The sequence below is a fragment of the Primulina tabacum genome, chromosome 13, assembly GCF_025594145.1.
Source record: "Primulina tabacum isolate GXHZ01 chromosome 13, ASM2559414v2, whole genome shotgun sequence".
NCBI classification, from domain to species: Eukaryota; Viridiplantae; Streptophyta; class Magnoliopsida; order Lamiales; family Gesneriaceae; genus Primulina; species Primulina tabacum.
Genome location: NC_134562.1, coordinates 33,792,377 through 33,803,996, shown reverse-complemented (window position 1 = coordinate 33,803,996; position 11,620 = coordinate 33,792,377). Strand labels below are relative to the sequence as shown.

General features: G+C 34.0%; 1 protein-coding gene and 1 long non-coding RNA gene across 7 annotated transcripts; one reads left to right on the top strand and one right to left on the bottom strand.

Moving 5' to 3' along the window:
* Positions 1-585: 585 nt before the first annotated feature.
* LOC142522205 (uncharacterized) lies at positions 586-3,130 on the top strand. Its single transcript, XR_012814412.1, has 3 exons — positions 586-1,251; positions 1,335-2,027; positions 3,051-3,130. It is a non-coding gene; the product is annotated as an uncharacterized LOC142522205 (long non-coding RNA).
* On the bottom strand, positions 1,716-10,904 carry LOC142522204 (uncharacterized). Of its 6 annotated transcripts, none has more exons than XR_012814410.1 (18): positions 10,823-10,904; positions 10,596-10,678; positions 9,481-9,586; positions 9,280-9,406; positions 9,001-9,190; positions 8,582-8,726; positions 8,401-8,491; positions 7,911-7,969; positions 7,760-7,837; positions 6,833-6,916; positions 5,871-6,010; positions 4,736-4,864; positions 4,164-4,236; positions 3,541-3,626; positions 3,260-3,344; positions 3,058-3,128; positions 1,939-2,035; positions 1,716-1,856 (listed from the first exon to the last, which is right to left on the bottom strand). XR_012814410.1 is itself a non-coding variant. In XM_075625382.1 (17 exons), exons 1-16 carry the CDS (start codon positions 10,880-10,882, stop codon positions 3,093-3,095), a joined length of 1,572 nt encoding a protein of 523 aa, XP_075481497.1. In that variant the 5' UTR covers positions 10,883-10,904; the 3' UTR covers positions 1,716-2,035; positions 3,058-3,092. The 6 variants fall into 6 exon arrangements, 4 of the variants coding, with proteins under 4 accessions (XP_075481497.1, XP_075481499.1, XP_075481501.1 ...); XR_012814411.1 differs by having other exon boundaries at positions 1,939-2,010; XM_075625382.1 differs by having other exon boundaries at positions 1,716-2,035.
* Positions 10,905-11,620: the final 716 nt, after the last annotated feature.

Sequence of the window (11,620 nt, the reverse complement as noted above, 5' to 3'; positions counted from 1 at the left end):
AGACATGGGGAATGTATCTCAGAATCCCTGGGATTTTTCGACTGAATATGTTGCTGATGCAAGTGAGGTTCGTGCCTTGATTATATTTGAACATGTTATGTTAGTTGTTGGAATTTCAAACTTTTAAATTTAATCCATCCTATCCAAGTGTACATTTCGATGTGTTGATTTGAATTTCAAGGTTTTTCAAGTAATCAAAGCCAAAAAAAAAAAAAATCCAACTGCCGGGAAATCCTAAAGAATTCCTATTTTTTTTAATGATATTCCCAAATCCTAGAAATTTATTATTAGATTTAACAAAATGGTAATGCATATGAAACAAAGACGAAATGAACTTTGATGTCCCGGTGTTTGAAATTTGAAGAAAAGAAATTTTTTGCAATAGAAAAAACTGAGCATTCTGTTGATGAGTTGGTCTGTTATATGATAATTTTACGAATCAATATATGTGAAACAAATCAATTCGATCCATATCTAACATAAAAAATAATTTTTTTTCATGAATCAAACAAAATAAAAAATTCTTCGCACAAAATTAACTAATAAGACGATCTCACAAAAATTTTCATATCCTTGTGATTTCCCCTTCGATACAAGATGAGACAATACCATTTTCACACAAATATCATATATGCTTCGTTTTTATTAATTATCATTATTATTTCATCTCAAATTCATGCTTCCTATAAAACTTAATATGGTTTTAATCAAACACCATGTATATGTCACGTAAGACACCGTTTGATGTAAATAATAATTAATAAGATCTCGCGCCTTGTTACCTATTTCAAAGCAATTTTGTTTTGAAATAATATTAAAATTTCCCCGTACCATTTTCCAGGACAATATATTTTACCTGTCCGAGTGCGAAATGTAAGGTTCTAAAAAGAGCTTATTCTTGAGTTCCAAAACACTCGCTTTCTCTTCCATGTAAACTCAAGATATTTCAGGAAGATAACTCAAGATATTTTCAATATTTCCCTAAAATGTTAAACTAAACTTAAACCCCTTTGAAAACAAAATTAAATCCAAATCATCGACTAATTCCCACAAATTACAGATAACAGTAGCAAGAGTGCTAACATCATCCATGGAATCCTACACACTTCTCTCAGATTCTCAATTCTTGTTCTGCCCTGTCTCCTCTAAATCTTAATATCATCACTAGAACCAGAAGTCTTACCTTTAAACCATTGAAACAAAGGATTTCTCACCCCACAAGTGTTCAATGCCAAAAGATGTATGTTCCTGGTGAGTTTCTTCGTTTTGAACTATCTTTAATAGAAATGAATCCGTAAGCAAATGTAGTGTTTGAAGAAGTGCATGCTTTGTAGGATACGGAGATGCCTCACCAGAAAAGAAAGCAGCTAAACACCTACATGATTTGTTCACCTAAATTGCCGTTAAAATTGTCAACGCACAGCTTCAGGTCTGTCTTTATTTTCTTGATGTTTCGAACCATAATGCGAGAAATCACTTCTCAAAAACAGCACATTGAATGGACCGACAATAATTTTTTATTTTTATCAACCCCCTACATGAAAGTTGGAGACCAGGGAGCATAGTTCTAGAACTAATATTCAAGGTATACATGTGCATATTGGTCACTTACTCACTTGTGGTAAACGAAGCCCAAAAGTTTCAGACTCGAGACCAACTTAAAAATATAAAAAAGAGTGTCCACGATTTTTGAATTTGTGATCTCATGGCCCTGATTTCATGTTGTAAATCATTTTTCTTAAACATTCGGGCTTACGAGAGGTGGACAACTATAATTTTACACTTCCCATTTACAATAAATACATACACCATGAATTTGTTTTGCCATATAGACTACCCCCTTTGAAAATGACCAACTACAATAATATGGAACAAACATACAAATATGCTTATAAATGTATGTACACAACCCCTTCTGGATGAGTTTTAGAAACTCACAGTAGATTGCAAGAACAGAGCTACAACAGAGAGGCATATGCAGAACTGATGCAGTTCCTGGAACAGCATTCCCTGAATGATGGAGATAAGTTTTGTGCTGATTTGATGTGGAAGTCATCCAGGTACAAAAGTTTAGGTACATCAATAATTCAGTTTTAGTATAATCTGAAATACTGACTCGCAAAAATATTAACATCTGTGTGCAAATGGCATGGTATGTTTATGATTTGATTTTTCTTCTCAGCTCTACGCATACTAGAGGTCAGTATTTTTCTATACTAGAATTAAGATTTTCACTTTTATGTTATTTTCACCAGGAAAAAATTGACAACTTATACAGTTTATGTGTCTAATATGTAATTAAGATCCGGTCTGCACATTGCAAGAAAGATTTTAAATGGGACAACCTGAAGCGTTTGACATCAAAGGTCAAGAGAAGACGATCTTTTTCTTCTATCTTATTTAAATGTTCAACTAGTTTTTACTAATTGTGCAGTTTGCGTGAATGCTAAACAGATGATGGATGAACACAACACAAAAATCACGAGGGATTATGTATCAGAAACTAGTGAGAACTGATGTCAGGACATCTTCCTCAATCAGACAGACAATATCACTCTGTAATTTGTTGTATATCCAATACAATAAGATGAAATTTTAAGTTAAATGGATAAAAATAGGCATGCTTTTCCTCTTCACAGACAGGTGAGCACAATTCTATTACTGGCAGTTAATCCTGTAAGAATGATTTCCAATAGCGATTTAACTTTGAAACTCCAAGGAGTTCAGTTATATTCATCATAATAAGTTGATACTCAAAAAGTGATTCCAGAAATATTGAAATCATATATAATCTCTCGTAAGGTTAAACTAGCACAAGAACCCATTAACTTGTTGCTAATAGTTTTTGCATGTAGAAATAATTTTAAGGAAACAATAGCTAGAAAGACGTACAACTATATCATGGAAGCAGTTGAATTAATGTACACATTTTTTGTTCCAGAAATAAGAGAGACCAAAACAAACGGAAGCCACAGTATTCACTCCAAAAAGATAAATCAAGTATGTGAATGGATTTCTATGGTGTCATGAATACTAGTGTGTATGCAGAGGCTTGACCTGTAAATTTTGAGCACAAACTATAACGCAATCTTCTAGTCCTTGGTTTCTTCATGATTATCTTGACTTGGCTGCACCAACCAAATCATTGTAAGCATAAAACGGGTGTTTCTGTTGTATATTCAGTGCAATGGGGGTCAACAAGGTAAAGACAGTGCATGTCATATCAAACAACAAATGTTCTCTGATGGCAAATGATTACCTCGTTGTAGGCTCTGACATCTGAAGAAGCTTGAATTTTTCCTTTGCTAAAATATGATTGAGCATTTTCTTCAATATTCTCAACCCTGCAAGCCAGCATGTCAATAGTTTCCGTTGATCATAAACAAAAGACAAACTAAAGTTCGATGAATGAATTTGATAGTCATCACCAAATGGCAAGAATCATAACACTGAGCATGAAGTGCCATTTTTTAAGAAGATGGAAGTATGGAAACATCCATGGAATACAGAGCCCCAAGCAAATATTGATCATTGTCTTACTCATAAATGTAATTGACCATTATTCCTGCACTCTGTCTTAGGCCTTTTTCTGACCGATCAGCCATCCAATTGATTCTTCCGATCATCTGTACATATAATAAACAATACACAATTCTTCCAATCATCCGACACACATAAAATGTAACAAACATGAAACAAGATAAGTGCTGTTGTAAGATTAAGTAAATTAATTCTCCTGCTCACCTGTACATAAAATAAATGACAACTGATTACAATGAACTTCTTCTGTACTGATGCTTTGCAATTCCAATTTATCTACCCTATCTCTTTACTGGCTGAACATTTTTTCCTATTGTGTGTTTGTGAGAGTAAACTCATACAGATAAAACAACTGATGACTTAAAGCTCATCCAGATAGTTCGTTAGCCTCCTCGAAGTCAACTGAAAGTAGATGCGGCAATATGGATTTTTACTTGGGAAGGTCAGTGAAAATTAGAGTCATGCACTCATATGCACCCATGCAAGTAAATGGTTTTAAGGAGACTGGACACCAAATAAAAAAGCCACAACCCCTTCAGCCCAGCAGCATCCAACACACACAAAATGTAACAAGTATGAAAGAAGAGAAGTGCTATCGTACAGATTAATGTTAAATAACATACCGCTCCATTTTGCAAATGAAAATTTCCGACAGAATCTAGAGCTTTCCCCCTCTTCTTCTCTAGGAAAAGATACCTGTAGTAGGAAGTCAATAAGACAGAAAATGTGAAAAACTAAAGCAGCACTATGAATACACTTGAGATCATGTTCACCTCACACTAAATGCCAATCAAATTATTAAACTCTAGATATCATTCTATAAAAATTGTGCTATTTTACGTACCTCACTCTTGAGTTATGTCCTCCGCAAAATTATAACTAAAAAAAGGCTTTCAAGGATTTTCAAATGCTTCCTTTTTTCTTTTGCTTCTTCTTGCCAATGTAATTTGATTACTTGGGGGATATGCATATAGTTGTAGATTTTTCAGAAAAAAATTCTCATAATAATTGCATGACATTCAGTGGCAGATTTGAAATATGAAGGAATTAGTTCACTTTGGTTATATTTAGAATATCTAGCAACTTGCTCATAATATAGTGTTCCAACTCTTTGATATTGTTCACTATTTCAAAATCAAACAATTTATTTAAAAATTCTAGGAGAGTCTCTTTGTTGGCAATAATATATAAATACCTGGCGCAAAGCCGTGTCAAAGGGATTTGCAGTGCTACTGTCAAAGAAATTGAATTAACCCATTCATAATCTGTTGTGGATAACAAGTTCCGCATCACTTCCATCCCATTTTTTCCAGAAGTAAATTCTCTGTCACATATGAATATATTAGAACAAGAAGCATTTGCGATCCCAATTAAATTACCTTAAATATCAAATTTGATTTGTAACATATTTGGGTGTTTTGTTAATGGCTGTCAGTTGAAATAAGAATCTATTGAGAACAGCAGAGTAAAGAATGGTTACCAGGCTAGAGTCTAAGAGACATGGTTTTGTATAGTTTTTTAGAAAAAAACATCAAGGATTCAAAGGATCATCAATTTTTACCATGAGACAGAACAAGTGTAGATAAACAATAATAATCTTCCCACCTCATAATGCAAACCACAAAAAGAGAGAAATGAAACATAGTAAAATCTTCCCAAGTAGTTAAATTGAGTAAAATCATATCCTAATATCTGACTTCTTGAGGACAAAGCAATATGCTGCAGCATGCTATTTCAGCTAGATTTGGAAATAAACCCCAAAAAAAAAAAAAACTAGGCTACATGATTGAAGAACGGAGGGCAAATCATTTATATACAAAAGATCTATTGGCGAAGTTTTGGGTAATTAAGATCAACATGTTAACGACAGTACATCATTACTTGGTTGCAAAAGCTGGCATTGATTTGATCTTTATCTTGATCATAATGGTGTGATCATGATCAAGATAAGAGATCAAATCAAGCACGATTTTCTGGAGTCCTCCCAGGTGTAAACAAGGATGGTAATAATGTCATATATGCTGATCAGATTCCACAACAGCCTACTTGTGGTGATGTGGTGCAACTATGCTGCAAAATACATGCTGAAATAACGAAATAAAGAGAACTATGGTGTAGAATTGCTGCAAAAAATGTCCATGGAAACCTAAATGGAAAGTTTATGCCAAAGAGGTTAACAATGGTCGGGATATATTAGAGTGCAACACAAGCACACACGCCTTCCAAATACTCAGAATTAACAATATAGAGTTCAAGAACCCCATGCTAAACCCCAACAAAGAAGTATAGTAAATCGAATCTGAAGTAAAATTGAATCAACACATACTTACTTTGTTACATCTAAGATAGCACTTTCTTCTTCTGGTTTTAGTAACATTTCTCTGAAAGTAGAAGTAGATCTTTCAGCGGATGCCAACTTTGACAAAAGCCATTGCATGTAGCCTGGTATAGGACTAAGAGTTGCGAATGTCTGCATTGTAGAATTTCAACATAATAGTGAGAACAGGAGACATAGTGTTTGTAAGAAATGGGAAGAAAATGGTTTAAGAAAGAGTAAGAAATTGATGTTGCTGAAAAATCCCAAAAAAAGTGATACTATTTCTCATATTTGTTCCACGAGTATAAAAAAGTGTAACGAGTTGACCACGGAGGCAAGTAACTGACTGACCTAAGTGTGGAGAAATAAAAATCATCATCGTTCAAGAAATGCATTTAATTGTGCTTCCCAACGGTTTAAGTACGAATATTTCATTGCTTTTTTCTGTTTTTAAGGCACTAATCCTATAGCTGTTGTTCAATGAAGCAAATCTTTTATAATAGCAGTATCTTCAAACATTCTATTCTAATACAATTCTGTAAAGAAAATCCTTTCTGCAAAGGGCTTATAAAATGAGCATATGAGCATGACATAAACATACTAGAAACAGAAATATGTTTCCAAGGAACAACGTCAAATTTGTTCAGTTACGATCTTTCTCCTTTCTCTGCTAAGTGAAAATGTATAATTCTGAATGCCTCTCTTTCATTATTGAGTCAGAGTATGACCTCAATGTTCACCTTTGGTTTTACTAATTTTCGCTAGCAGATATTTTAAGCCTCAAGGGTGTTGAAAAATGACAATTACGGGAGGTCCATATCATCAGTATGGAAGTTTAAATGGATTGTTATATGAGTATGCTTCAAGTGTCTTATTATTAATAAAATTTTAATGTTTCCTATCAAAAAAAAAAGTATGCTTCAAGTGTAATATGCATGTTCCAGTTTAAATCCCGCATAAGGAATCTGCGCTTACTGAGATTCTCGGCATGTCCTTTCTCACGACATCAATCACACGTTTGATAAGAAACTTTCCCAGGTTAATTCCAGATAAGCCAGGCTACAAATTAAGATTTACATAAACTGTCAGGAAAAGAAAGATTCAGTAGCATAATTATTAAGAATCAACCAGAAGCTAACAATTCAGAATAAAAATGAAGTAGAGTAGGGGAGATCAACGTGTTGGGTGGGCAAGGATGCAGCATCGAATGATGTTAACTGAACTTAAGAGGGGAAAAAAGAAATGCATAATTAACACGCAAATTGTTTAAACTAATAATAAGTTTGTCATCCTACTCGCGCACTTCCAACAAAAATCAGTGAACAGAATAGAGCATGGCATTGGTTGGAATATCAGCTCAAAAATTTTGAGAAATGATTTGAGGTATTTTGTGGGGAAAAGATAATTGAAATGGTATTTGGATATGAAACTGGGAATTAGTATGATACGAAACAAGCGCGTAAGTGCGTAATAATTGAATTTAAAATATGAAAATAAAATAACGATTATTTGAAAAAAGTGAATAGAATAAAGGGTTGGCATGTAATAAATGTTGTAGAATAAGTTAATCAAATGTTAGATAATGATTTGAGTAAAAAATTATGGAAAATTGATGGGTTTTTGAGAACTATATTTGAATTAAAAAATTTAGCTGATTTTAGTAGAGCTAATTGCCAAAAAAGCAGACCCACAACATTCCATCAAACTGAAGCCATAAAATCTCATCACCACTGCGTGTGAGATAGAGGAGAAAATAGTCAGATCCTGAAAAAAGGAAGTTCATGAAAGCTCAAACAAGGAAAAACCAGGTTGTACAGATCTATGTAGAGAAGAATTGAAACAAAAATTAAATTAGAATCAAATCACTTTTGGGCAGAAAATTATGACCATTCTAATATTTACCTGAGTAGAAGATATAGAATAAAAGAGTGCACAAGTTGCCTCATATTCAGCTATCGGAGGGTCATCCCATAGAACTTCCTGTTTTGAATTAGTCAGCAACTAATGATAGCTAAGTACTATTTCTCCATCAACTTGGTAGAAAGTAATTCACCTGTATCGTTTGAGCCACATTTTTCATGAGTGCAACTTCAATAAAAATCAGTGGTTCACCTGAAGGGAAAAAAAATTATTACATCACTGCAAATATATAGAATATGCACGATGTACAGCAAATGCAGTGAATTTCTGAATGGACACTGATGCAACGCCTAAACCTAAAATGCAGATTATAGATTGATGCAGTTAGCTTCAAACCATTGTGGAATTAAAAACAACTTAGAAATACTGATAACTTACAAACTCTAAGACTTGCATTGGGAAATTAAGATTAGCAATATGACTTTATAATCGAGAAATCTGATTGAGTGACTTTCAAGGCACAACCTACTTACACTCTGCAAATACGTAGCAAGAAAACTTGCTATCTTATGCATCGACCATTTAACACAGGTCGAAAATTTTCTGCAACTACCAGTTTGTGATATGTTAATCAGCTATCCCATGTTATTCTGACCATGGTAGACAAGAAAAAAAATGCAGACCTGGAATAGCTGGGTGCAAGTATCCAAAACAACGGCGTCCAACACCAAGTCTTCTCTTCAAATCTAAAAGGTTGCTGATTGGATGCACTGCCTGACCATAAGAATGACTACATCTATACGTTAACATGATGCAATACATGGATTGGAAAAATCTATTGCATGTGACAACCAAGAAACTGACCTCATATGCCACGATCTTTTCCAACAAGGAAGCTGGATCATCCCATGTTATGTTATGAAGCTGAAGGTTAGCCGGACTGAGCCATGTAATGAGCTTCTCTTTCAAGTAAGAGTCGAGTGCTCTCAGTGGAGCTAAATTTTCCTCCCTGAGGTGATGGTTGAAAAGGGTTTCAGTAAGATTTAGATATTCTATGGTATCTGTTCAGCAAATCATGATGCATATAGAAACGAAAAAGTACATTGCGAGAACGAAAGAACATGTGAGACAACTAACTTCGTTCTTTTTTGTTTACTTTCAATTTGAGGTGGGTGGCATACCCCCATCATGTTTAGGACAACGAGTTTGCATATGTATGATTCACTTAAAGTATATCAAGAAAAAAAAATGAAAAAATTGTAAGATTGGTTGCATAACCTTACATGAGCAAAGAGATTATGTCTGCTCGCATGATGGACAAGAATCTCAATCCCCCAGTGTGTGTGTTCAACCGTTCAAATAGAACTTCATACATTGGCTTAAGAGAATGCCTCAAATTCCGTTCAATCCTATAGAAAGCAGACAAGTAACCTTCCTCGTCATGAATATCATCTGCATCCATACCACCTAAAGCTATAAAATGCATCAATTTCCAAGAGTAAGTAAAACACAAATCAAAACAATCGCAGTCGCTTTGAATAAATGACAACACACAAGTTTACCACTCGGAGGCTCAAGTTTAAGGTATTGCTTCATTAGTTCCCGAAGTTGAGTTCGATTGAGATCATATTCTCTAGCAAGTGTCATCAGTAAAGTCCGACGATTCTCATCTGATAGTCCAAAGTATCCCTACACCAAGTTGCGGTCAGTATTATGCAGTCATTAGTAAAAAATTGACATGGCATTTTAAACAACAAAATCACCTCAGAAAATTCATTTAATGCAGCATCTAGAATCTCTGTCTTGTTCATCGATATAACAGAGTGCATGGACTCTCGCACTTCCCCAAGTTCTCTGAAAACATCACATCTATCATAAAAATCTGTTATGACTCATGACCAAGAAATAACATTTTCTTCTATGTCATTGTACTATAATAGATAATTATAAAGGTCAATGGATACTCTTTCCACTTAAGTATATATTTCTGACATGACGATGTTGGGTATGCTACCAGGTCTGTCATTTGTACGAAAATAATCAGTAAGCGACTACAACATGGCATGTCAATATTCCAATTTAGTTTCCAAAAAACCACCTGAAAGCTTTCAGAAATCATCACAAAATCATTCTCGATTCTCCTACAAAGCAGGTAGCTCAATCTCACCCACAATCCTTATCTACCAAGTTATGACACCCCATCCTTTTTTCTGTTAGACAAAAACTCGAGTTTCAAGTGACATTTTTTTTACACTGTTCATTCTATTAAGCATTTTATTGGTGAGGGAGACAATATGGAAAGAGGTTTACACCAAAGTACAAGCCAATATAACTAACACAAGATATTTCTGCACAGTTAAACTGAATTTTCTTCAGAGTTTCAGACTCCAAAATGCACTTTGTTTTTTATTTGCACGTTACAATTAAGTAAAAAAGGAATTTTTTGGATACCGCATAAATATTCAACCATCGGTATCTGCAGCATCGTGGAGACAATATTACCAACTTCAATCCATCTACCTGAGCTATGTTTGAACTGAAATAAGATTCAATCACAAAATCTACATAATTGCAACTAATTAATATCTCGCATGCACCGGTTGCATGCAACTAGTCTACATCTTAACCAAACCCACAAAACTACATATCTTTTTTCAAGAGTAAAGCACATCCACAAATCACGACTCAAAAACCTACACTTTCAACTCATTGTAGCATAAATATTCCAATCCGCAAAAATGAACACAAGATTTTAGCAGCACCAAAATAAAAAATTCGAAAACAAAAATTAGATTGCTCAAAACTTTCTAATCCGTCACGAAGACGAGCATATACATGGTTTTAAAATAAAAAGACTCGTCCTTTGGTGATTGCACACCTGCGGGGAATGGTGGAGACCTCATCGGAAGAGGAAACTTTATATTTGTCGATCGGAGGAAATTGCATTTGATTAATCCTGTTCTGTAAATCCCAAAATCACAATCTCAAATCACAACCCATAAAGAAATAACTCATTTAAAAAAAATGATTAAGCGTTGATTCAATTTCATCAACTCCGTAACTGATCGTCGTTTTGATCAGAACCCAGTCAAAAGAAGAGCTTACAGTTGCGGGGGAAGATGGGCGCATTTTAGTTCTCAGCAGAATGGAGAGAGCCTTGTTCATATCCTCCGACAAGGCGTAACATCTGATCAATTAATTTTATATTAGTCTCAAGGAACACGTATATATATGTTAGATTATGAAAGTCAATTTTAAAAAAAAAAAGAATATGAAAATCAATGCAAAATATATATATTTGTTCTCAATATATGTGTACGAGTAGACAAAAATTCGAGGAAAAATGTTATAAACACTGATATCAAAACATAGCTCGCATCGCATGATATTTCTCTAAGAAATACGCTTCTTACTATCATCGTTATTATTATGATTATTCTCTCCATCTAATCTATTTAAGCTTATCCAAGTGAAAGGTTAGTAAACAAATACTAAAAAATTTATATTCTGTTCTTATTTAAAGAATGTTTTAATATGATAAAAAATTGATTGAAAATTGTTAATATATTAAATAATGGGGTGGAAACCTTGTTGTGTAACTTGTGTTTCTTTATTTTTATTTAAAGAATATAAAATTTGTGTCACAAGAGCAACCACAATGGGTGTTATAACACCCTTTCTCCATTGTGAGTGGACGAGAGAGAGAAAAGAGGGCGTTCCTCTCTCCGCTTATTTTTTAAAAAAAATTGGACATTTAGCGACGGTTTTTCAAAAATCGTTGCTATTTACGACGGATTTTTACAAATCGTCACTGAACGCGGGCCCCACACACGTGATGATGTTTTCTTATTTAATGTTATTTAATATATTGGTTTAAATTTCAAATTTTCATTTTTAAAAAGA